General features: G+C 48.6%; 10 protein-coding genes across 10 annotated transcripts; 3 read left to right on the forward strand and 7 right to left on the reverse strand.

The window, feature by feature from the left end:
* Window positions 1-65: 65 nt before the first annotated feature.
* Window positions 66-1084, forward strand: EV420DRAFT_1616926 (glutathione S-transferase C-terminal-like protein; the record flags this gene model as incomplete). The annotated part of the gene is made up of 8 exons (XM_060475178.1): window positions 66-166; window positions 222-258; window positions 310-510; window positions 560-590; window positions 644-694; window positions 750-870; window positions 916-973; window positions 1025-1084. 8 exons carry the CDS (start codon window positions 66-68, stop codon window positions 1082-1084), a joined length of 660 nt encoding a protein of 219 aa, XP_060338561.1.
* Window positions 1085-2565: 1481 nt separating this feature from the next.
* EV420DRAFT_1503659 (uncharacterized protein) lies at window positions 2566-3533 on the reverse strand (the record flags this gene model as incomplete). Its single annotated transcript, XM_060471193.1, has 2 exons — window positions 2566-3186; window positions 3234-3533. The coding sequence occupies 2 exons, from the start codon at window positions 3528-3530 to the stop codon at window positions 2935-2937; spliced, it is 549 nt and encodes a 182-aa protein (XP_060338562.1). The 3' UTR covers window positions 2566-2934.
* On the reverse strand, window positions 3534-4849 carry EV420DRAFT_1503664 (GPN-loop GTPase). The gene is made up of 7 exons (XM_060471194.1): window positions 4551-4849; window positions 4416-4495; window positions 4232-4364; window positions 4035-4181; window positions 3880-3982; window positions 3703-3825; window positions 3534-3653 (listed from the first exon to the last, which is right to left on the reverse strand). The coding sequence occupies exons 1-7, from the start codon at window positions 4790-4792 to the stop codon at window positions 3612-3614; spliced, it is 870 nt and encodes a 289-aa protein (XP_060338563.1). The 5' UTR covers window positions 4793-4849; the 3' UTR covers window positions 3534-3611.
* On the forward strand, window positions 4850-6404 carry EV420DRAFT_1503667 (vacuolar protein sorting-associated protein 26-domain-containing protein). The gene is made up of 8 exons (XM_060471195.1): window positions 4850-5062; window positions 5111-5183; window positions 5233-5389; window positions 5446-5610; window positions 5665-5840; window positions 5895-6037; window positions 6094-6120; window positions 6173-6404. The coding sequence occupies exons 1-8, from the start codon at window positions 4916-4918 to the stop codon at window positions 6176-6178; spliced, it is 894 nt and encodes a 297-aa protein (XP_060338564.1). The 5' UTR covers window positions 4850-4915; the 3' UTR covers window positions 6179-6404.
* EV420DRAFT_456015 (uncharacterized protein) lies at window positions 6368-10008 on the reverse strand. The gene is made up of 5 exons (XM_060482206.1): window positions 8160-10008; window positions 7971-8105; window positions 7849-7914; window positions 6656-7797; window positions 6368-6601 (listed from the first exon to the last, which is right to left on the reverse strand). Exons 1-5 carry the CDS (start codon window positions 9931-9933, stop codon window positions 6578-6580), a joined length of 3141 nt encoding a protein of 1046 aa, XP_060338565.1. The 5' UTR covers window positions 9934-10008; the 3' UTR covers window positions 6368-6577.
* Window positions 10009-10757: 749 nt separating this feature from the next.
* Window positions 10758-14039, reverse strand: EV420DRAFT_1503670 (P-loop containing nucleoside triphosphate hydrolase protein). Its single transcript, XM_060471196.1, is given in 19 exon segments — window positions 10758-10966; window positions 11020-11213; window positions 11273-11360; window positions 11391-11447; window positions 11497-11633; window positions 11682-11829; window positions 11881-11909; window positions 11984-12053; window positions 12107-12125; window positions 12176-12497; window positions 12547-12765; window positions 12819-12852; window positions 12914-12955; window positions 13015-13104; window positions 13124-13141; window positions 13206-13333; window positions 13387-13445; window positions 13497-13512; window positions 13565-14039. The coding sequence occupies 19 exon segments, from the start codon at window positions 13706-13708 to the stop codon at window positions 10933-10935; spliced, it is 1848 nt and encodes a 615-aa protein (XP_060338566.1). The 5' UTR covers window positions 13709-14039; the 3' UTR covers window positions 10758-10932.
* On the reverse strand, window positions 14027-16051 carry EV420DRAFT_1503675 (uncharacterized protein). Its single transcript, XM_060471197.1, has 5 exons — window positions 15799-16051; window positions 15643-15746; window positions 14877-15595; window positions 14647-14823; window positions 14027-14580 (listed from the first exon to the last, which is right to left on the reverse strand). Exons 1-5 carry the CDS (start codon window positions 16005-16007, stop codon window positions 14458-14460), a joined length of 1332 nt encoding a protein of 443 aa, XP_060338567.1. The 5' UTR covers window positions 16008-16051; the 3' UTR covers window positions 14027-14457.
* A 23-nt stretch (window positions 16052-16074) lies between these two features.
* On the forward strand, window positions 16075-16717 carry EV420DRAFT_1758466 (uncharacterized protein; the record flags this gene model as incomplete). The annotated part of the gene is made up of 2 exons (XM_060480546.1): window positions 16075-16231; window positions 16285-16717. Exons 1-2 carry the CDS (start codon window positions 16128-16130, stop codon window positions 16715-16717), a joined length of 537 nt encoding a protein of 178 aa, XP_060338568.1. The 5' UTR covers window positions 16075-16127.
* A 112-nt stretch (window positions 16718-16829) lies between these two features.
* On the reverse strand, window positions 16830-17958 carry EV420DRAFT_1635544 (uncharacterized protein; the record flags this gene model as incomplete). The annotated part of the gene is made up of 4 exons (XM_060476462.1): window positions 16830-17093; window positions 17143-17215; window positions 17263-17426; window positions 17464-17958. 4 exons carry the CDS (start codon window positions 17956-17958, stop codon window positions 16830-16832), a joined length of 996 nt encoding a protein of 331 aa, XP_060338569.1.
* A 307-nt stretch (window positions 17959-18265) lies between these two features.
* Window positions 18266-23005, reverse strand: EV420DRAFT_1473993 (uncharacterized protein; the record flags this gene model as incomplete). Its single annotated transcript, XM_060469183.1, is given in 21 exon segments — window positions 18266-18616; window positions 18673-19067; window positions 19123-19285; window positions 19337-19722; window positions 19781-19843; window positions 19897-19953; window positions 20002-20077; window positions 20105-20637; window positions 20693-20852; window positions 20904-20932; window positions 21050-21052; window positions 21108-21143; window positions 21201-21317; window positions 21425-21722; window positions 21904-22014; window positions 22034-22092; window positions 22146-22273; window positions 22322-22372; window positions 22439-22692; window positions 22800-22937; window positions 22988-23005. 21 exon segments carry the CDS (start codon window positions 23003-23005, stop codon window positions 18266-18268), a joined length of 3426 nt encoding a protein of 1141 aa, XP_060338570.1.
* Between the last annotated feature and the right edge of the window lie 301 nt (window positions 23006-23306).

Raw genomic sequence — 23306 nt, forward strand, 5'->3', positions numbered from 1 at the left:
GATTCACCTGTTTTAACCGCGCATTCTTCAATCTGCGACTACTACCATCCCATCGTTCCTCTGCAATGTCAAAGCCTCTTACTTTCTACACCGCTGGGACCCCCAACGGTCGCAAGGTCTCCATCCTCCTGGAAGAGCTCAAGGCCACCTATGGTCTTCAGTACGAGTACGTCAAGCGCGCCCAATTTTCTATCAGAAATCGTCTTACCGTTTGACTACAGAGCCCACAAGGTTGACCTCGGAAAGAATGTCCAAAAGGTGTGCATTACCAACATTTCAATATCTTTCTCAGCACTAAGTCTATTTTAGGAACCGTGGTTTATTGCTCTAAACCCTAACGGTCGAATCCCTACTCTTGTAGATCCCAACCGCGACTCGTTCTCCGTCTTTGAGAGTGCCGCCATTCTGTTATACCTCCAACAACAATTTGACCCAGAAAACAAATTCGGTTTCGATCCCGCCCAGAGCCCCAAAGACTACAGCGAGATGCTGCAATGGATATTCTTTGCTGTAAGTATGCATTGAATAACTCGCCGCTCCGATATTTACGCGTCGATAGCACGGTGGTGTCGGCCCTATGCAGGGTCAACGTACGCGATCCGCTTACTGGACGTACCACGCGTCTCTAATGATGTTTTCGCAGTGAACCACTTTAACAGAGCCGCACCTGAAAGTATCCCGTACGCGAAGAAACGTGATTATTTCTAGAACTGTCGCTTTTGTCCCCTCCTTCTCATCGCTTTGGACAGGTTACCATGACGAAGTTAGGCGGCTGTACGGCGTTCTTGAAATCCGACTCAAGGACCGCGACTATTTGGCTGGATCCGGCAAGGGCCAATACTCACTGGCTGATCTGAATGTTTATCCATGGTAAGAGCATGTCTTCTTCTATTCCATCCGACTAACCGGAAATAGGGTCAACATTCACGCGTTGAGCGGTATTGAGTCGTTGGACGAATGGCCTGGATTGAAGGTAAACTTTTTCCTCATTCCCCTTTCAGCTACGTGCTTATCAGACTTTCAGGGTTGGTTGGATAGGATTGCGGCAAGACCGGGTGTTCAAGCGGGCAATCAAGTTCCGTAAATAGGTTAACAATGTAAATGCAGCGAACAATACACCTGTTAAGCCCAGTAGGTTGTAGATATAAGAGCTGTTAATTCTGTCAGGTAACGGCTATAACAAGTGAAGAGAACGATAAAACTTACTGCACTCAAATAATTATTGAATAAAGTCTGGCCGCATCTGTAATTATCAAGTCCCTAGCGTGTTTTGTCAGCAACGTTATTGCGTACATGTGTACCTGCCGTTTCTGGGTCCCCGATAAGTTTCCGCCGGCTTGTCGACGTCGTCCCGATGTCCGATCGCCAATCCCGCCCTGTGCTCGCCGTGTCCTGCAACGATATGTACAGACAGTGTCAAAATACAGCCTCCTTCATCAGACCGAGCCTTCGTTCTCACCGGATGGTTCTCAATATACTGAACATTGGACCAACTGCTGACTGTGCGACGTCGTCCCAATGTCCGATCGCCAATCCCGCCCTGTGCTCGCCGTGTCCTGCAACGATATGTACAGACAGTGTCAAAATACAGCCTCCTTCATCAGACCGAGCCTTCGTTCTCACCGGATGGTTCTCAATATACTGAACATTGGACCAACTGCTGACTGTGCGACGTCGTCCCAATGTCCGATCGCCAATCCCATCCTGTGCTCGTCTTGTCCTGCACCGATGGCAAGCCTGTGTCCCATCTGTACTCAAAAGAGTCCAATCCAGTAATTTCAAAACAGTCGACATCATAGGTAGTGATCCCGTGTACATATGCATGAACATTGAATCTTGAATCTTGGATGTTATGCTATTTTTTCAAGTACTTATCCATGGGCAGTCCTTCTATCCATTGGTTGGACATACACTACATGACTGACTATGTTATCAAGCTAACAGATTCCATGAACTCACATATATGGGAGGAAGGTGGATGGACATACAGAATACCAGGTAATAGTAAGTCGAAGTCTACAAGTAAGACCCTTGGCTTCGGAAGTGATCAGACTTTAATCAGACTTTTAATCATTCTCTTGGTATTTTGTCTTGATATTCACACACGTTATAGATATACTTGAATATATGCCATCTCAGAAAACCCGGTGCTAAAGGTGCATCTCAACGGGTAGAATTGCTCGTCGAAGTGGACATTGATCTGCATCGGTTGGCCGGCGCCCAAGTAGCCGGTCTCGGACGCTGATCACATCGCAGTCGGCAGTTGGTCCAATGTTCAGTATATTGAGAACCATCCGGTGAGAACGAAGGCTCGGTCTGATGAAGGAGGCTGTATTTTGACACTGTCTGTACATATCGTTGCAGGACACGGCGAGCACAGGGCGGGATTGGCGATCGGACATCGGGACGACGTCGACAAGCCGGCGGAAACTTATCGGGGACCCAGAAACGGCAGGTACACATGTACGCAATAACGTTGCTGACAAAACACGCTAGGGACTTGATAATTACAGATGCGGCCAGACTTTATTCAATAATTATTTGAGTGCAGTAAGTTTTATCGTTCTCTTCACTTGTTATAGCCGTTACCTGACAGAATTAACAGCTCTTATATCTACAACCTACTGGGCTTAACAGGTGGAACAATAATGAAACCGAAGTGAACCTGTCAAACTTTTTGCTATGCGGCTTCTGATGGACTGACTCCTCATGCAAGTCGCGCGTAAAAATCGGGTTAATCCATTACACCAAAGTATCCTACATTCATTACAACCCAGAGATAAGAAAAAGTGACGATCATATGCCGTATTGTACATAGATAAGTGATTGAAAACGGAAATACAAGGGACCAGGGTCAATAGTGATTCAAAAACTTGCTAACCATTAGCTCGGAGCTCTGTGTCGTCCGTCTTCGACCTTTTCACATCGTGTTGATTAAACCCTATAGACAGGCCGGCCTTTCTTATCGACCTCTGCCCCAGTACGCGCGTCAACGTACCGCCGCCGGCGCGAGCGGCCGAGGAAGCCCCAGGAACTATTCCGGGATTTTGTCTTGTAATATCGCGACCGACCGAAACCGAAGAAGCGAGCGATACGCTCGCCAATGGTGGGTTGGTGGTGAGAGGAGTGATGGTGACTGCTGCCATGATGGCGACGGTGGTGACGATGCCCATGGCTACTGCTCGACTGTGCAACGGTGAATGTCAAGCTCCGTGTGTGAAGAGAGGACGTACTGGGACTGTTATCACCTGGGCTCCTGCGGTGGTGGGCATTACGGTTGTACCGTAACGATGACGCCTGCTGCTGGAGTGAGAGGGAATGTAGACGACGCTGTCGCCTCCGTAGGTAGTGGGGTAGGTGGTAGGGTAATAAGCAGCTGAAGGGGAATAGGTATGGCTGCGATGGGAGGGAGTGTAGACGACGGGCTGGGGTTGGTATGATGGTTGAGATGGGTAGTAGTAGCTCATGGTGGTCAAGAAGAAGAGATAGAACGGCCATTTTATCCTTACCGTAACTGTGGAGATCGCCATCAATTTCGTCATTAAATCAAATATTTTATTTCAAGAAGCTATACAGACACTGCTTCAAATATTTTACTTCTCCCACGTAATTCACTCCAAGTCCTGGAAATCACCATCGTCCAAGTCATGAGGCTACAATATCGTCAGTCTCAATGCTGTAACCATAATACAAAGACAGTACCTCTTTGGGTTCCTCGTCTTCTCCGTACTGCATCGTGTAGTCAATGTGGCTAACCACAGTCTCCAAAGAATCCGGAGACGTCAGGTCCAGGGGCAGGAATGAAACCAATGGATGGTCCTCTATCTACGCGCAAATCCCATTAGTTTCGCCAGCTGATTAGAATCGAAATGTATTCACCAGCTGAACGATAGCTTGATTCAACGAGTGAAATCGCGGGTTAGGTGCGCTGCGATCATCTCCTTGTGGAAATGCTAGCAGCATAGGATCTGGGTCAAGATACCTATCAAAGGGAATTAACGGAAGGAATTACGGAACACGGTTTGATATCCTACCGTGCAATATTTCTTCGCCCTCGTAGACCGTTTCGCGCCCCGCCGGATGGATCTTCCCGATTGGATGTAACCAAATCCATCTTGGACATGACGTTTATCCACGGGATCTCAAGGTTGACCATCGCTGACATGGCTGAGAGCACTCCACTGCAAAATAGGTCATCATCAGATCCGATACCTCTTTATGACGCACTCACCTGAAAAACTTGTACTTGTCTTCCATGAATTGGGATTCTATCAAGTAAACTGCACATGTTCTGATCCCCATCCTTCCAAGATTCTTGACCAGTGTGGGGAGGAACGGATGGTGGGTATATAGCTCGATTTGTCCTTGGGTCTATGGTCAGTATACTGCCAATGATACAGTGATTGAGAGCCTACCAGGGCAGTCGATAATAAGATAATCGTCGTCGAACCCTCCCAGCTCCTCCTCCAGCCAATCCATGTTCTGCAGGAGATATCTGTCTCAGAATGAGCGACCTATTAGAGAACAGCAGGTCCAAGTCACTCACTCACTCAAAGCAATAAACAAGACCACCATTAGGACCGTAACCCAGCTCGCTCATCACGTCCTCGAGGCTAATAAGATCCTTGATATCGATGGCAGGCTCGTACTCAAAACTTGTCGCCGCTGCCGCTGGATCCAGATTCACCAAATGCGCAGTCCGTCGCGACATGTTGAGGTGCGTCATGAAGGATCCAGAGAACGTCGACTTTCCTGCACCCGCAGGTCCCGTAACTAGCACTGCGTAACGCATTCCGGAAAACTGAGATGGACGTAACAATCAGAATTTTTTGGTGGCCAAATTTGGCAATGAACGCCTTGGCTTGATTCTACCACCATCTCTTCCGAAACGAGACGTTCCTGACCAGATTCAATTATGGCCGCGTACTTTTTTGCCTCTCCTATTGACGTGGATATCAGGCTGGATGGCGAAGAAACTAGGAAGCAGGTAGAGATCAAGGGAGAGAAGGACAAGATCATATCATGTCCTGTTTACTATGACGGTGACTCTGTTGGTGGCCAGGTTTGTCGTCACGTCATTTTTACCCTGCATATACTCAGTTTGTGCTAGGTAGCCATCCGGGTTCGTGACGGCAAGAAGATATCTCATGACGGCATCAAGGTCGAGTTCGTTGGCAGCATTGGTACGTTCATACGACGACGACAGGAGAGCAGCTCTTTACACTTATACAGAGCTTTTCTACGACCGCGGACACCACCAAGAGTTCCTCTCACTCTCCCAAGAACTCGCTGCACCGGGAGAAATGAGACAAGCGCAGACGTTCGACTTTAATTTCAAGAACGTGGAGAAGCAGTTTGAGAGCTACCAGGGTATCAATGTGAAACTGCGGTCCGTCTCCCTCCGTATGCACCTTGCATACCCAACGTTAACATACCCTCTCGTAGCTACTTCATTCGGGTGTCGATTTCACGGCGAATGGCGGACGTGACCAAAGAGCGAGACCTATGGGTCCATTCCTTCCGCATGCCGCCAGACAGCAATAACTCAATAAGGATGGAAGTCGGGATCGAGGACTGTCTACATATTGAGTTTGAGTATAATAAATCAAAGTGTGTCATCCCATTTCATTTTTCATTTCCGACTCATTTCATTGGGGACCGCAGATACCACCTCAAGGACGTTATTGTCGGGAAGATCTACTTCCTTCTTGTACGCATTAAGATCAAGCATATGGAACTCTCTATTATTCGACGAGAAACGACGGGCTCACCACCAAACCAGTACAACGAGAGCGAAACCATCACAAAGTATGAAATAATGGACGGAGCGCCTGTCCGAGGTACTGAGTCTCTTCACCCTCAAGCAAATCCACATTTCACCTATACATTTTCAGGAGAAACTATTCCTATAAGGTTATTCCTGGGCGGCTTTGAACTGACACCAACCTTCCGTGACGTGAACAAGAAGTTCAGCACACGCTACTATCTCAACCTCGTTCTCATCGACGAAGAAAATCGTCGATATTTCAAACAACAGGTAGGCATGCCGCGCTATTGCCGACGTGATTTTTCATCTCAACGTTTGGGCTGCAGGAAATCACTATTTTTAGGATACCGGATGTACGTGTCTTCGCTTGATTCAACCAACAATTTCTGATCAGTATTTTAACAGAACTAGTCTACTGTACTGTACCTCAATATTTTGTTATACATCTGTATTCATTCACCCTGGAATATTCGCTAGTGGTGATCCGACGGTAATCTACATCGTCTTTTCACACCTGCCGGTAAATTCAGGTGCATATACTTACACTGAGAACGAGAATTGATCACAATATTGCAAAGCTGGGCATTCTTTTACCTGTACCTATATTTCTCACTATTCTGTCAGGAAGCTTGCGATGTGCTGGTGAGAATAATGTATTACAGAAGACCATACAATGTCTGTACAAAAAATTTCTATGGTACTATCATAAAATTGCGAGACTTGAGGGAATATGAATCAATGCCAACATGAATGCAGAAGGAGAGATGAAGGTCAAAGAAGCAACATGGACAATACAAGAGAAGAAACGAATCAAGCTAAAGCACGGACACCTTCCTGCCAGTTCTTTTTCGAAATCAGACCGTCCGCTCTACACACAGGACAAGATACCTCGACATCCTCTCCTTCAACATTCTCATCGGCACCCCTCAAGGCAACGCGCTGGGCACTTACCAGACATGATGGATGGAAGGTGTGCTCACATACCACACTAACCTGCCCCGTTTCGGTGTCGTGGCGCTGAATATGCACTTGCTCCTCCGATACAGCTACAAAAGGATCTTCGTCTGATGGTCCGACCCCGCAACTCATATCGTAACACCGTAATCCTGCTTCACGCTCTTTTCTCTCTATGCGCTGTCGCAGTGTAGGACCTGGAGCAGGTGGGAGTGTCCATTTCTTCCTTTCGGTGGGCTGGCGGGGTTGATGGTGCGGGCCCGTACCGCCGCCGATAATAAATGGAGGAACTGTGCCCATCGTACCCATTGCACCCATTGGTAACCCTGCCCCTTGAAGGAATTGTGCAAAATGAGGAAGTCCAGTACCAGCATTGCCGTGCGCTCCAGTAGCAGTCGCTTGCGGTGGCGGTGGAGGTGTCGCACCGGCTTCGGCAGATGGGCCAGCAGGTGCACCGGTCGCAGCCCCGCGGAATCGCTGTGACATGAAAGGGAAGAGGGGTGGGAGCTGAGGTTGCTGCTGCTGATTAGCTTGTTCTGGCTGACCACCAGCTGGTTGTGCTTGTGCGTGCCGGTGTAATTGCGCAAGCGCCTCTGCGATAGTACGACCAGACCCTGCGGCAAAGTGCATGCCGCCATCTGGTCCGTGACCAGGACGATGGATGTGAATATGTGTTTCAGATTGGATTGAAGGAGCGTTGTTCTGTTGTGGGGGATTGGGTGCAGGTTGTGGACCGTGGTTATCAGGTGGCGGGGGTACGGGGATACCGTGCATGGCTTGGTCAAATTGATCTTCGAAGGTGCCAGCCAGACCGAATTCGCCGTGAAGATCGATATTATTCGGCAACTCACCCATTACTACTTCGTCTGCACCACCTTCTCCAGGAGCTGGCCCAAAGATCATATCGAACCCAATTGTAACAAACCCTTGGTCTTGACCATCCGAGCGCTGATCATTGTTCAAAGGAACACCTTGCTGTTGACCAGGCGCAGGAGCTGGTTGCGCAGCGGCATCGGGAAGGGGCGCATCGATAGGCTCAAGAGGGGGGAGATCATTATCGCTGGAAGGGGTTGCGCCTAATGTCGTTTATAAATAACAATCACGGCACATATATGACATACACTCACCTTGACTTGTGGCTACAACCGGTGTCGGGTTAGGCGGGGCGGGCCCTTGAGCTGGTGGATTAGTCCCTATTTGTTATACCAACATCAAAACGGAATTCTGACAAATAAGGTTACAAACATACCTGATGCCCTAGTATGACCTGACATGAATATGTTTACAAGGTCTGCAGCCGATATCTGAGGTAAAGGTCCCCCATTCCGAGGTGCATCTGTAGATGCATTCGGATTTGGGGCACCGGGCTGGTCTGGAATAGTTTCTAGAGTATTTCATTAATTACAATCAGTTCAAAGAGCCATAACATAAGACTAACCTGAAGGAGCGGTAGGAGTAGGCCCAGTACCAGCGCCAGCCGCAGCTGTGGGCTGCACCCCCATCAACGTATTGAAAAGTGCTTGCGTGAAGATTGAATTTCGAGGTATATTCAGTCCATGACCGCCAATACCGGCAGCTGGACCAGCACCTGCATTCACAGGTGGAGGCGGTACAGGGTCAGTTGCGGGAGTATTATTGGTGGTCGGGGTATCTGCATTTGCATCGACGGAAGGGGCCGTACCTTCATTACCAGTAGCTGCTGGCGCGGTCGGCGCATTAGCTGGGGCAGGGGCAGGCCTAGGAGTCCGCCGTCGTCTAACATATGTAAGATTCTCTGGGTCAACATTGAAACGACAAGTAGGACAAGTAGTCTGTCGCGGCCGTGAGAACCAAGGGATCAAGCAAGAGGCATGGAAGACATGGGCACAGGGTAAAGCGACAATTTTGGGATGAGAAGGCTGAGTCGATAAAGAAGCGGAGGTCTTTGACTCGGATGAGTCGTCGTGCATAAGGGTCTCTTCAGCAGTAGAAGATGAAGTCGCAGGAGAAGTTTCAGGCAGTGATTGCGTGGTATCTGAGGAAGAAGCATCTCCTTTGTTACTCTCCTCCTCTTTACCGAACTGGTTCCCATCGCCATCCAACAGACGGTCCCAACAGATGGCGCAACAGCTATCGCCGCCACTGCCACCCACTGCGTTATCGTCTGAGCCTCCCACGGCCCCAACCCTTTCAAGTCGTCGGACTAGGCCAATAGGTACCTCCTCCAAGCCATTTATAAGACGCTTGGCTCTCTCAGGATCTTCTTGCTCGTACTCGAGGCCACCCATCATCCCTCCAAAGCGTGCCAGCAATTCAGTAAATGCAGTACCGTCGCCGACATTGACAAATCCTGTCGGCGGGTTAAACATAGGCGGTGGCATATGCTGGTGCTGGTGTGGAGGCTGGCCAGGAGTGGGATTGGGAGGTGGATGAGCATGAATGTGAGGGTCAGCACTTAGATCAATAGTGATCCCAAGGAGACCCATCATTGGATGGCCAGTATGACCGTTCTGTGGCTGTCCAGCTGGGGGAGCTTGTGCGTTATTGGGTGGACCTCCTGCAACGTTAGAAGCATCAGGAGGTCCTGGAATACCCTGCATGAAATGCTGCCAGAAACGGAAAGTGTCGGGATTCGCGGCAGCACCTGGAGGAAGACCCGGACCACTTCGGAAAGGCAAATGGATCCGGGGAAGAGGCTGAGCTGGCTGGGGACCATTGGCTGCCACGGGAGTAGTATTATCAACGTGGACTCGCTGTGATGGATGCCTACGATCACGATCCTGGTCTTCGTCGGTTTCAACACGCGCGCGTCTAGTACTGCTACGTGAAGGTGAGGCAGCGGGAGTATTGGAGGTTGTGGTGGGTGGTGGTGGCGGCTGAAGGCTTGACTCCGATACCTGCCCATCACTGATGGCTTGCAGTTGGACTTCCAGCTCGTCGGCGTCCATACTGGTATCAGATTGAGAGAAATCCTCATCAGATTCCTCTGACTCTGAAATGTCGTTCAAAGGTGGCATGGAATCGTTATCGTCGTCTTGTGATGATGAAGGTGGGACGTCTACATCCATAGACTCCACATTCTGCACGGTAAGAGGCTGCGGTGCTGCGTCAATAACGGCGTCGTTGGCCGGAACTTCTGGCTGTGGTAATTGAGGACTGTCATGAGGCTCTTGACCCGGGACGAGAGAGCGAATGAAATTATGTAGTGTTTGCGAGACGTTATTTCCCGACATTGCTTGGACAGAGTCGAGCCGCCAGAGACAATTTCTTTGTCGTGGCAGAAGACAAGAAGGAGGTGGGACACTCGTCCAGGTGCGGTAATGGCTGAGAAAGGTCGAGAACCCAAAGGTCGGATTAGGAATCGTGACGCGACGCTTTGTGACACATGTATTACCAAACGGTACCCTAGTACCAAACGGGCAGGCAGATACCAAACCACCATCTCGTCCTTGGAGGCACCTAAGCGTATCCCAGACAACGGCAGCGATCTCTACATTGAACAGGAAATAATGAAAACATCCCAGAAGGCAGTGCGCCACCACATTGGTGAATTCGCCTGAAAGTTTCCGGCAGCTGCCACCGTCTAACGCTATACCGGACCGGTGCTGTTGTTCGATGTCATACTCCTACGTACAGCTGTATGAATACAACAAGACTAACACAAGAAAACCGAACAGCCTATATTGCTGCGATGACAAGGATACAGTACCATCGGCGATGGTAGTAGTGACGATGAAGATCATGATGAACAGCTGGAACATACAAGAGCGGTTTTGTGGAGCGACTTTGGAGAGATCAGCCAGTTGAATATATGCGTGCTTAAAAACAAGAAGATATCCAGATGTACGAATCCTGCACTGCATGTGCAACAGGATAAAAAAGCTTCCAATGGTTGTCGCCGCTCGTTTTCGTCTTCGCATTCGAGCTTGGGCCTCGGCTCGGCTCTCCTCTCCTGTGCCTTACTTCTCATCTTCGGCGATGGAAGAGTCATTGCCTCAGTCGACATAGGCCTGTAAACTGTACTAGATGGCGTGTATAATGTTTCTCAGATGTAGAATGGTGGAGAATATGATATTATTAACAATGTTAAATAAGGGTCATGTCAACGTTATCCGGTGATTTAATTTGATTATGCCTCGAAGATGTAATCGCACTAAGTATTAGTAGCCACCGGTGTTTTGGGGGGCAAAGTCCAGTGTGTAAATTCGTCATTAGCTGTTCATTGTAACGGCTTATTTTGAACGAAGCCGGAGCGCATAATACAACCTGGAATGACCATCAGCTTGTTGTGAGTTGAAGGTAGGGGTAAGTTAACTCACGCTATCCGGTAAATAACAATAATAGACACCATAATTCCGACCCAGGAACCGTACGATATTCCTCGGATATCTAGATATTCGAGGACATCATCGCCTGACACGGTGCATGAATCTGGTGTTGATGACGGGTATGCACAGCTACACGACCCATCGCTTGCTTTCTCACACTGGAACGTGAGACCGCGGAGATCCGACTAGGATCGAATATATATGCAATTAGTTCTGTTACACCCAGGCAGATAGACGCACTTACATTGGTAATCAATTCGAATGCATAGCGCTGGTAGTCCATATAATGAAAGCTGTAATACCAAAAGCGGGGGAGGGACCGTGCTTTAATACTGTTGAAATCAACTCAGCGCGACCTCGACATTAAATTCAAAAGGACTTGCAAGTATCCTCCAACGCTCATCCAGAAGCCATTCAAACTATTTGAAATTAGTACTCGGCATTTAAGCACAAAAGATCAAAACTTACAAGGAACCGATGGCAAGCGCTGCCACAAAGACAGGTAAGATAGCAGCAACAACGAGCACTTGGCTCTCTGCTGCTGTTATCGCGAGCAGAAGGAAAGCAAGAAACCTGAAAAAGGCGTTGGGACCTGGATGCAGTCCCTAGTAAAACCTCAGTTGGAACCGAGGGAATTGGATCAAGTCACGCACCACAGCCCAATAGCAGATCAAACTGAAAAATAGCGTGCAGAGGAAGAGGAACGGTATGTTCACTAATGGTGTTGGACAGCACAAATGGTAGTGTGCTGTACAGTCCGTTTTTTTGTCTCTCGATAATACACAGCTCGCTCTTCCAAAACTGTGAATAGGTATAAGCTAGGGTTTTGTCACGTAGGAATTTATTGCAGACTTACAAGAAGGGATACCTGCGACCGACATCTAGAAACATTTGCTGTTAGAAAGACACGCGCTCATATGGTCATACATCGCTCACAAATGCGAGGAAACGCCACACTGTAAAAGTGTACTGATAGTCGATCGTTGATCGTCGAATCTCTTAGACCCAACCGAATCCAAATAGTACTATGCACGTCCATGAATATGTAGAGCCATGCGCTGATCCAAGTATCACTCACGCAATCATCAAGCCCATCCCTATGAAACGGTGTCAAAGACAGCCTTATCTCGAAGATGGTTAAGCTCACCGATATACATCCCCAGTCGAACACCGTACGCCAATAAATTCCTTATATAATTTATCGTTGTCCTTTCCGACAGGACCATAGTATTCCAAAAAATCTTTGCGCCCCAGCCTGCTTCTCCCAACTTTTCTTCGTAGACATCCAAATCCTGGTCGAGCTGGGGAATGGCTTTAACATTCAGATTCAAGTTCTCGAGAGAGGCGTGTGAGTCGTTCAGGGTCGAAAGATAGAATACTCTCAAGGACGCAGCACTCCCACTGTCACTGTCGGAATCGGTCTGGAAATCTTCATTCAAAAAGTTCATCGCATGTTCTACAGGGGTTTTCTAATGGGATGATCGATAAGGTAGCTTGAAGGAGAAAATTGCAACTCACGAATCGCGGAACAGGCTTTCCCCAATGCTCAAAGAATCTTTCCAGATCATCTACCTTCCCAGAATAACATATTTTTCCCTGGGAAAGCATTATGAGGTCTGTGAACTGCCCTAGTGTCTCCAAAGATGGTTGGTGTATCGTCGCAATTACGAACATGCCTTCGGCCACAGCCAAGGTCCGTATTGCCGACATCACCTCACGGGCAGAGGTACTGTCAAGCTAATGGATGATATGTTGATCAATGTACGGGAGAATTCATAGAGATAACGTACACCGGAGGTCACTTCATCAAGGAACAAGATCTGTCTAGTACGCGTAGAGACAGTCAGCACAAGCACCTAGGACGTCTAATATGCTCGAGACTTACGGGAATGTCACCATTGCGCAGGCAGCTGTAACGCGGCGTTTTCTGGCCTAGTACAAGAAATCTTCTAGTCAACTAATATTTCGTTCTGACAAGGACAGTACTCACCACCTGATATACCCCGCGAAATGGGTGTTCCAATTATTTGATCGGCGCAAGACTGCAAGCCGAGCGTGGCGAGGACGCGGTTGACTCTACTCGCTACCGTCGTACGCGAGGAGTAGTGGTAGGCTAAGAAACGCCACACGATCAGTAACTGTAGCTTTAAGTTGCGAGCGAGAACGAATGGACTTACTGAAGCCGCAGAGCATAGGCCACTGTCTCGCGGACGGTGAGGACGCCTAGTAGTGCGTCTTCTTGCTCGACAAACGACGAGATGGCGTACATCGCCTTCGGAACCAATAAGTGACCATTCAATGAGACCTTGCGGGATAAGTGAGCCGTGCCGTATACTAATGATTGACAGGGAAGCTAACCGTCGCGGCGTCCATTGGCATCTTTCGAAACGCCATAAGGTCCAAGAGCGTACTTTTGCCTACAGTGTATAGCATTAGAATGTATTGGGTTAAGTTGAAATGCAGCGTACCAGCGCCTGAAGGTCCCTGTAGAGCGAGGTGAGCCCGCCATTATCCATTAACCGAGCACATTGCACACACCATGACCGCAAGCATCTGACCCGCCTTGACATGCACAGAGACAGTCGTCAACGAGGAGCCTTCCATTGGCAGCCTTGTAAGATAGATGGTTGAAGAAGAGCACCGAGCCAGAAGCATTTAGTACGGGAAGGTCGACATCCATGTTGGTGGGTGAGGATGGTGAGCGTCAAAGTGGAGGAAGGGGCGAGTATTTAAGTGAGCGCTCAAGATCATTTCCGAATTGAAAGGAATTGAAAGGGGCGGACAATACACTGACATAAGAACACCGGATCAGAGCCCAGCCCTTGATATGAATGCGACCTTGAAAAGGCTAAGATCGAACTGTCCAATAACACGCTATCACGGGACGCGACACCATAGATAGAGAACAAAAAACATGAAAATTTCTTCAAGGAAAACCCGGAGAGAGGGGCGGCTGACAGAGTGCTGACATCGGGGCTGTTCAGCGTACATGAAAATCCTGGAATTTGTCGGATTCTCACGGGACTAAAATGCATCACATGTGTTATAAGTCACGTGATTCACCGACACTCTCCCGCCCTCTGCAAAGGCTTTGTCAGCTCTCTGTCAGCATCTGGCGGGTGGGATCGATGTTTCTTTTCAGTCTTCCGCATCCGGATCCTAGATTAGAAAATTATGGACAATTATGAGCCGGAGGTCCAGCGACGGATTGTAGCCAACATATGGAAAACAACACGTTTCACCGATCAGTAGACATCGATGCATCAACGATGAAGTCAGATGGACGCAATTTCCAAGACTTGAAACGCCGGTGAAGATTGAATTGTTTGACTTGTTTGACGACGATAGAACACAGAGCATGAAGCGAGATAATGCGGGTGCGAGAGGATGCAAATGCAAACGGGAAAGCGAAAACAAATCTACACAAGCTCAGGAAAACCCTATCTCCTCGGCCCAAGAAGAACCACCATGGCCAACTGTCATCCCGAATACTTCCTCTTCGCCACCCATAGCCATCGAAGAAGACCAAGAAGAGTCTTGCGATTTGATTGCCTAGCAATGACGACTGTCAATGTTTGTTCGCTCCGAGGAGCAGAAAAGGCAGATTAAGGAACGTACCTTTAGCAAGAAATCTTTGCTTTTGCCGGTATCTAGGTCTAGGATACCGAGTTCCCGACACTCCTGCTGGGCCCGTAAAAGAACCCTGTCAACTTGTTCCTTGGTGAAGGATTGCGGCGGGTCTGAGAATGTCACTGTCTTATCCGACAGCGTAGCATATACATCGCCTTCCTCGATCTGTATCCCAGTCAACAAGAACGAACCATAGTAGAAGGGGGGGAAAATCTCACCATACTGAGCACCAAATCCCGAACTTCTTCCTCGTTCTTTATTCCCACCTGTCTCCCAATTTCTCCCAAACTCAGCGTGACATACGTCCGTGTGAGTTTCTTCAACGACCATCTCGGTGCCCTGGCCCATGCACGGCTCAAGAGGCCTGCATTCTTCTCCGTCTGGAAGAGCGTCCGGTCTTTTTCTATTATTGACCGCATTTTTTCCACATTGCTTGGATATGCCTCTACGAACGCGTGGTAGGGACTGTTCTTAAACGCTCTCAGGATCGCATTGTTCGTATACTTCGGCAGCGGTGATGTGCTCCCTTGACGGATCAGCTGGACAAGTTTCATCTTCTTCAACGCCTCAACCTGCAGGGCGCTGACTACCCCGGGAGCGGTAATGCACACTTCAAAGTAATCCTCTGATTCCGCCCAGCGACCAAGTGCAGCGAGGCAGATACCACCAAGATAGTGATATATGAGATTGTCAAGGTAGCTAATATCGGGTGTCAGACTGGTGGCGATGTCGGTGATGTGATGATTAAGGAGAAGCGGAAGAGCATGGGTGAAAGACTGAGTCTGCGCACAGACGAGCAAGAAGCGGGCATGTATGGTCGTCAAATGGGATGGTAATGGTGGGTAGCGCATTGCGAGAGAGCGAAGAGAACGCAATGACAGTCGCATATTCTGATAGTGGCTCGCCAGTCTCAGAATACCGGCAAACAGCATCGCGACTGAGCCACATATAAGTAACAGATAATCCGAGAGCACAGAAACGTACCTCTTTCAGGTGCATGTCGTATCTGCTCTGGATTGAAGACTTCACAGAAATGGTCAATGAGATTCCATGTCGGCGGTGTGGACATTGTCTGTAGTCGTGCAGATCTGTGACACCACTCAGCCTCGTCGCACCCTGCAGGATATCGGAGTAACGTACAGAATATACAGAATTCCAAGGCTGTTTTCTTTCGCATCTAACACGTCCAATGGGTCCTGACCCGAGCTCAATGTTCCCGATAGTATCAGATCCCGGGCATCCTTCGGGAGGCTATTCTTTATCGTCACATTGAGGGCCATGACATTATTCGAGGTTGTAATGTGGTGCAAGATGTTGTCCATCGAGGCAATCTCCGTCGAGGGAGCCATTTTGCGTAACAAGGGAAATGAAGGTGAAAGGAAGGAACGCAGGGCTGCCCCTAACCCTACAAACACGCGGCACCGCTTCCACTGACTCCGTCACTTGCCTGCCATCCAACTTGAACTTCAATGTCGCGACCGCCGTTGAACCCAGATCAGACAGCTGCAGGCATCGCTGTCGACCCTCACACTCTCGAGCGCGTCATCCCGGAATCACGACGACCAGATGGAACGTACGTCGTGCGCCACATCGAGCTACCATCAGCACTAAAAGACTGCCCTCCAGGATCCGTAAGCAGATAAAAATTCGTCCTGGGTTCACTCCTCAAGAAGACGTGCGTCGGTTCAGAGGCACTAAGCAGGCTCAGATGGATGCCAATGCACTGCCGAAGGGGCATATCGTCGGGTGGGCACCACCACCTTCAACTTCGAAATCTGGTGCAGGAGAGAAACCGTTGAGTAAGAGTGCGAAGAAGAATGCAAAGCGGAAGGAAAAGCGGGAAGAGAAGAAGAACGAGATTATCAAGGATAGCTGGGAGGACGATGATGAAGGAGAGACGCCAGTGAAGGAGACGGCAAAGACCACTACCAAGACTACAGCGACGACTTCGTCTACTTCAGAATCGCCCGGAGAGGCTGCAGCTGAGCCAGCACCGTCGACGAAATCTACATCTACGGATGCCCTCGCTTCGAAACTCGAACAACTCGAGGTCAAATGAATTGGTTACATTATAATAAGTGCATAACAGCTATAAGGTGTGAGGGGGATGGTACAGTGTAGATTATATGCTTCCACATTACATACTTCTTCTTGTCCAGGGTATAGATCTGCTATGTGACCCAGTCAATCTTCTCCAGCCCATCGCCCGTTTCATACACAGGATTGGGAGATCGTGGAGGGGGTATATGGACTTGTTGTCGTGATGAAGGAGCAGGCGGCGTTGGGGGTGGCTTGGGTCGAAGTTCCATAAACGTTAGTATGACCGCAACGAATCCGAACAGTGTTAGTACAGCGCGCCGTGTGTTATCCCATTTAACCTCTTCCACTACTGTTCGAAGGGTGCTGATTTCAACAATAAACTTGTTCAGCATCTCCTACGGCTAGAGTTTAGTCTTTGCGACAAAACGGGGAACGAAACCCCACCTCGACGGAAATGTCTTGCCGTTTGAACTGCTCCTTGACCTCATTCTTCCGACTATCAAGCTCCATCTGGATCCTGAACCGGTGTCAGCACCCTCCGGAAGGGAGAATGAAATGACAGACTCATGTTTGAGGAACCCAAGGTCTTCCTTCATCTTAACATCTAGTTTATCTACCTCTCTTCTCAGCACTGTACCGGATGTCTTCATTGCGGTTACGTCGTTCTTAGTGGTCATTGTGATCTCCGACCGGAGCTCGGAGAGGGCGGCACGGAAAAGGTACGCTTGCTATCATTCGCGTTTAGAAAGGCGATGCATCGCAAACAGCGACATACATTGTCCAAGTCTTAGCAGTCAAGCCCTCCCGTCTGACACGGCCTACGCGATCAACGAGTAAGGCGCGAGTTGCACGCATGAGACCTCGTGCTGTAGGCGTCGGAAATGTCTTCTCTAGGACCGTGAAGAACGCGTGTGTATGAAATGGTGGTTGGGAGTACACTGGACCCTTTGATTCAACTTTAGATGGCACGCTCGGTGATTCGACCTGAGAAAGTGCCGAATCCATGGTCGGTGTTGTCGTTGGAGGTGGAGGTGGTGGCGGTTGTGACTTTGATGAAGACAGGGAGTCCGATAACGAGTGTGGTAATTGAGCCGCTGGATCCTTCGGATGCGCTAGCGATATTGAACGGGCGCCATTTGGAATGGGCTGAGTTTCGACTTCACGGGCGACAAGAGGAATAATAGAAGTAGAAGGTGAAGGAAGGTGGTAGACTTCAGTAGAAAGCGAGCGACACAAACGCGGAAGTTGTCTAACGATCATCGTAGAGAGGAAGAGAGCGGAACAGCAGGAAACACGTGGATCTTGTATTTGGCTCTGTTATTTCCGGAAATCACTGGATTCGAACTCGTTTCTGATTCGTTTAGTTGAAATATTCAAGCCTATTCAAGCAACTAAAGTCTAAAGTGTAGCATATACATATGTACTGTAGTAAAAGGAACAGTCGGACAAGATGGATATAAGGTACACTATCCAAAACACAATATACAAGGCGATAGAGTAACCAGAAAGCGAAACAAATAATGATACCTATAAAAGATTTGGCAACCTGAGGCTTTTCATGACAACTTCAATCATTCATCTCGACGTCCTCGTCCACCAATAGCTCCCGTGCAAGCAAATCTTCTTGGTCTCGCTCCTTCTTCAACTTCTCTGCATCTTTCCACAGCTCAACCTGTCCAAGAACCTTCTCCACCTCAGCAACGATAGCTCGACGCGCATACACTTGCTGGGGATCATCTCCTGCACCTTCCCACAGGACAGCGAGATTGACCTCAATTTTCTGCGCGAGTTCACCCAGAGACAAAGCAAGACCATCACCCACAGCGGATGCAGCGCTTGCCAGCCTCTCCATGATCACATCCACGCCGTCTTCGAATAGGTCTTCCCTGGCTTCGGAGATGAAGTCATGGAAAGAAGCCTATATAAAACAAGTCAGCCTGTATGAAGACTTGCAAGGACTACATTGCACTGTACCTTTTGTCTCGCCACACTTCCCGTGCCTCGCTCTTCCATTGCGCGGTCGTACCCAGGAGTCAGTTCGCCCTGTACATGCGGTGCGAGACACCTTGAAATCTCCTTCTGTTCATTCGCCATGGACTCTGACACCACATCCATGCTCTTCTTCAGCGCAACCTTGGCTTCCTCCAAGCACAGTTCTCCCTGTATCTTTGTTCGATCCTTAAGACCAGGTGCCGCAGAATCTTCCACATCCATGAGAAGCCTCCGTATTGTCTGTAGAGTCGCCTTCTCGAATGACTCAAACAGATCCGTCTCGAAAAGCTTGCCCCACGAAGCTGCGATATTCTTTGTAAAGGGAGCGAGAAGTTCAACGTTGAGGTCTCGACGAAAGGACCCATGGCGACGAAGAGCTATGCTTTATGATCAGAGCTGTCTCGAGAGGGGCAAAGAATGGCTATTGCTCACTCGCACGGTAAGTACCCCAATGCATCGAAGCTGCAAATTCATCTGAAGTCATGACAGCCGCCGCCGATGCCTGGACAGCTCCGGTTCGGCATTTGTCTTCTAAACCTTCGCGGAACTTTTCCTTGAGGTTTTCAACATTGTCTTCAACGACTTTGGTGAAGTCCTATCAAACATTTATAATAACAAATCTTCAAATGGCAATGATGCGCCTCACCTTTACGAGTCTCGGCGTGATTCCTACAGCTTCGCCATAAGCGTCGACTTTAGGAGCCGTCTCCTTCATACTATACAGGCCGCCCCCTAGGATGGCAGCATAAGGATCATCGTCATCGAGCTGGAATCGATCATCCTGATCTAGGTCTACCTCTGTTGACTGCCATTTGGAGCGTAAAGCCTCTCGATCTGTAGCGGTCACACCACTGATACCATTCACGTACGTTTGAATGGACACGGAGAAAGTCTGGAGATGAGCAAGGAAATTTCGGGCGCTCCGCTCGCGAGAAGAGAGAGTCAAGGCGTGGCACCACTTCTGAAGTGCGGGAATACCAGTGTCATCAACATTAGAGAAGCATGTCGGTCCACCATCGCCCTCTACTTGTTCTGCACAAATAAAATGCAAGTTTAACAATAATACGAATTTGTGATGCACTAGACTCACTGGTCAACCTGACGTAGTCCCGGCTGGAACAAGTGAAGACAGGAAGATCGATGGCATCATAATCTACGAAACATGAGTGCACTGAACGATGTCTCAGATTTGTGAAGAGCACATACCCCGAATATTGACAGAGGGATTGAAATTGTCTGGATCACGTTCTTCAGCAGCAGCATCTGTGGAGGACATTGAGCGGATGACATTGCCGAAGGACAATGACTCACCATCGAGATCTTTAAGTCCAACACGGAAATCTTCCTTCAAGACATCACGAGAGAACTGGGGCAAGTCAGAGAGGGACTAGGGTAGAATTTGCAGCAAAGGTACCTCAGATCGTTTCAACGAACAAAACGCATTTTTCTCCTTCTGCAACTTCGCCAGAGTCTTTTTCAATGTCGCAAGTTCATCATTCGCCGCCTTTTTCTCTTTCTGAAGATCAGACTTGACAGTGCGCGCCTCTTTGATGCTAGCTTTCGTCTCCTTGATCTTGGCCTTTAAACTTTCTTCTGTCTCTTGGTCCTGGAGTTCATCGGCATCCTCGGAATTTGATGCATCGTTGTCCGAATCGTCGTCAGAATTCAAGTCGCTGTCACTGTCGGAGCCGCTATCGCTGTCAGTATCTGACGATTCGTCAGACTCAGAATTGTCGCTGTCGGAAGAGGAACCCTCGTCGTCTACACTTCGGCGTCGCTTTGGAGATCCCTTCTTACCACCTCGAACGTTTTTTCTCTTCTTGCCAGAGGCAACTTTTTGCTTGGAGGTTAAACGAGGGACGAAGATTTCACCGTTTTTGATAGCCTTCAGGTGTTTCTCGTATTCACCGGCATACTGACGAAGGTTTTTGATTGTAGCCTCAACCTCTACACCCGTATTTTCAAATAAGCACAGAACTGGACGAGTAAGAAGGGTACTGACCTTTAATCTGCTTTTCTGCAGTGCTTTTCTTCTTGGTCCAATCCCTTTGACTGCGCTTTGTTGTCATCAATCTTATCCTCGATAGCCACAAGATCGTCGTTGTCTTCCAAATGAAGCGCTCTGATGACTTCTGAACAAGAAATATCATCGCATTTGCTCGCTGCAGACTGTCATCAGACAGCGGCTAACGACAGTAGAAAGAGTAGCAAACCAATGAAGGTAATGGCATGGACATCATAGCTACGAAAAAGTTGAGCAGAGAAGGGGGACGCGGAGGGTCTGGCTTACTTTCCGTCTATCAAGGTGCACCGGTCCGTTCGTCAGTCAAACGGACATTGACTAAGTCAGATTACTTACCCACTATACAAGGCAAGAATGTCATTAAAATGTCGCTAGATTTAACGAACAGACTCACTCATCAGTTGCATCTTGAACGCATCACCCAGCAAGTCTAAATAAATATGATCAGGACCCCTTCAACTTCGGCTAAAACGGTAGAAAGTTTTACCTCGAGCTGTCTTGTCATCCACCGCTCTGGTAATCGGGGCCAAGATCCAAATACATGCGCAAGTTTTCATATAGTCTTTCGCTATATTGTTTCTCGCCGCATTGGCGTCAGCAACACCTTCACTAAGTCAAATAAAGTAAAAGAAAAAATGAAATTCACTTGCCTGGAAGATCCACCAAGACGGAGCCAGTCGACAAGGCCTTGGCGGCGCAACGAACATTCACCTGGCGAATAAGAGGCCAAAGAGCTGGTACGTCCTTGATATCCGATTCCTTGCCTGTTAGATTTCTTCTTGGTAGCCTTCTCTCCATTCTTCTTGCCGGCAGCAGCCTGAATCTTTTCCATGATAGTCTGGCCCTTCTTCTCTTCTTTCTCCACGTCCCGCTTGTCCTTCTTATTCTTCTTGTCTTTCTTGCCGCGACTCTGGTCCTTCGAATCAATGTACTTGGCGATTTCGGTGGCAAATACTTTGGAGTTCCTGGCAACTATGTTTTTGGTAGCTCCCAGTATGGCCTGCGATTTCTACGGGTTACCGAAATTAAGTGCGCTTCTCCATCAAGATTAAAGAACATACGGGGATCACGAGCGATAATTTCCTCGGGCGTCATTCTAACCAGAATCTCTTGAGAGATTGATGGGTAGACGGCATGTACCTTGACTCCGGGTAAGTAAGGTGTGGAAGCCAGTCAGTTGCAACTCCTACCTTTTGCCATGCAACGCCGGCATCACTTTTCAAGTCAGGTGCTACGTTTGATGGTTCCATCTTCATCGACAAGGTCTTGAAGAAGGACGGATAATTCTGCTTTCCATTCAGCTTCCGTTAGAAAGGACACGTCAGCATCAATAGTCGGTTTGTTGTGGTACGCAATTTCGGTCACAACGGCAGTACATGCTACGGGACCCAGGATCAGATTGAAAATTAATGACTGGAAGTGCTATGCCTACCCCGCATTCCACTGGTGGGAACAATATTGTCTGTACGGGAGAGATGTGAGGACAAGCGGTATATTTCCAGAATATATGCGTACCGTCCAGGATGGCATTGAGAATAGACGACTTGCCAGCTCCCGTAGCTAATGAGAAAAGTTAGTGTTCATGCATGGAAGGATGGCGAGGATGACCTGCCCCCGCATATGGCAATGAGAGTCTTGGGAGCAGTTTGTCCTCGGAGGCTAGAAGTGAGATAATAAGAGGGTATCACGATACAGAAAACGTCGCAACGCACTTCTCAAGCTCACTGATGCCAAACATCCTGTCGTAGTTTGCTACCCAGCTCTAATTTCTCTAACTTCTGCTGAATGCTCCTCACCATCCCCAAGCCTTCTTGGAGCGCGCCTTCCGGGCTATAGGGGATGTCACTCGCTGAATCGTAAACAGAATACAGTATCTCCGGCTTCTGAGTCTCAGGCAGCGAGGAAGATAAGCCGAATGGCGCGTCTTGACGCGTCTCTGGTTCAGCTTTGAGGGTGCCGGTGCTTGAAGGACGCGCTTTCTTGGACAGTAAACAGGAACAGGGAGACCGCGTTCGAGGAACTTTATATGTATATGTCGCGTCAGTGGTAGGTAATACGGAGGGTGAAAAAAAAAAGGAGCACGTACAACTCGTGCAACATCATCGGCAGGACCTGGTTCTGGTTTGACACCATTTGATACTATGGAGGGAGGATAGGTGTTGATAGAAGATACCAAAGGATTGGGCATCGTAAACTCTTGAGGCTCGGGCTTAATAACCACAGCCTTGATGGGGAAAAATCAGGAACAGAACAGAGAGACGCGACGCGACGTACATTGGTCCTCAGAGACATGCTCTGATTTTCTTTAGAGCTCATTGGCGTCAGCGTGTTACCAACGATAAAAAGACGCGATGAAAAAAAAAACGAAGTGATGGTGACGAAAAGAGAAGAGCAGACGCGAAATGGCCTTTAAATGAGCAATGCCACAAATATGTGCATATAACGCGTCAAACTCATGACGTAATCTGTGGCGCTCGTTTACCCACCATCCGTATCGCCAACCTAGAAAAAGGAGAGAACGCTCACCTGGATGAGGCAAGAAAATAATGTTGCAGGTGGTGGTAGAAAAGAAGGATGCTTAGACAATCTCACG

The sequence above is a fragment of the Desarmillaria tabescens genome (assembly GCF_030435595.1).
Source record: "Desarmillaria tabescens strain CCBAS 213 chromosome Unknown EV420scaffold_2, whole genome shotgun sequence".
NCBI lineage: Eukaryota > Fungi > Basidiomycota > Agaricomycetes > Agaricales > Physalacriaceae > Desarmillaria > Desarmillaria tabescens.

What these genes read in the sequence shown, in the direction of transcription:
- EV420DRAFT_1503667 (XM_060471195.1), top strand. Translation starts at nt 4,916, where the DNA reads ATGGCCGCGTACTTTTTTGCCTCTCCTATTGACGTGGATATCAGGCTG. An exon ending in CGAGTTCGTTGGCAGCATTG is followed by an intron (nt 5,184 to 5,232) that starts GTACGTTCATAC and finishes ACACTTATACAG; the next exon opens with AGCTTTTCTACGACCGCGGA. An exon ending in GTCGATATTTCAAACAACAG is followed by an intron (nt 6,038 to 6,093) that starts GTAGGCATGCCG and finishes TTTGGGCTGCAG; the next exon opens with GAAATCACTATTTTTAGGAT.
- EV420DRAFT_1503670 (XM_060471196.1), bottom strand. Translation starts at nt 13,708, where the DNA reads ATGGATGTCGACCTTCCCGTACTAAATGCTTCTGGCTCGGTGCTCTTC. An exon ending in TGCGCAATGGTGACATTCCC is followed by an intron (nt 12,853 to 12,913) that starts GTAAGTCTCGAG and finishes TACGCGTACTAG; the next exon opens with ACAGATCTTGTTCCTTGATG. An exon ending in TGATCTGCTATTGGGCTGTG is followed by an intron (nt 11,634 to 11,681) that starts GTGCGTGACTTG and finishes AGGTTTTACTAG; the next exon opens with GGACTGCATCCAGGTCCCAA.
- EV420DRAFT_1503675 (XM_060471197.1), bottom strand. Translation starts at nt 16,007, where the DNA reads ATGGCTCCCTCGACGGAGATTGCCTCGATGGACAACATCTTGCACCAC. An exon ending in ACGACATGCACCTGAAAGAG is followed by an intron (nt 15,596 to 15,642) that starts GTACGTTTCTGT and finishes TATGTGGCTCAG; the next exon opens with TCGCGATGCTGTTTGCCGGT. An exon ending in GCAAAGATTTCTTGCTAAAG is followed by an intron (nt 14,581 to 14,646) that starts GTACGTTCCTTA and finishes CGTCATTGCTAG; the next exon opens with GCAATCAAATCGCAAGACTC.
- EV420DRAFT_1503664 (XM_060471194.1), bottom strand. Translation starts at nt 4,792, where the DNA reads ATGCGTTACGCAGTGCTAGTTACGGGACCTGCGGGTGCAGGAAAGTCG. An exon ending in GGGCGAAGAAATATTGCACG is followed by an intron (nt 3,983 to 4,034) that starts GTAGGATATCAA and finishes TCCCTTTGATAG; the next exon opens with GTATCTTGACCCAGATCCTA. An exon ending in AAGACGAGGAACCCAAAGAG is followed by an intron (nt 3,654 to 3,702) that starts GTACTGTCTTTG and finishes ACGATATTGTAG; the next exon opens with CCTCATGACTTGGACGATGG.
- EV420DRAFT_456015 (XM_060482206.1), bottom strand. Translation starts at nt 9,933, where the DNA reads ATGTCGGGAAATAACGTCTCGCAAACACTACATAATTTCATTCGCTCT. An exon ending in AGGTCATACTAGGGCATCAG is followed by an intron (nt 7,915 to 7,970) that starts GTATGTTTGTAA and finishes TATAACAAATAG; the next exon opens with GGACTAATCCACCAGCTCAA. An exon ending in GGTTGTAGCCACAAGTCAAG is followed by an intron (nt 7,798 to 7,848) that starts GTGAGTGTATGT and finishes AAACGACATTAG; the next exon opens with GCGCAACCCCTTCCAGCGAT.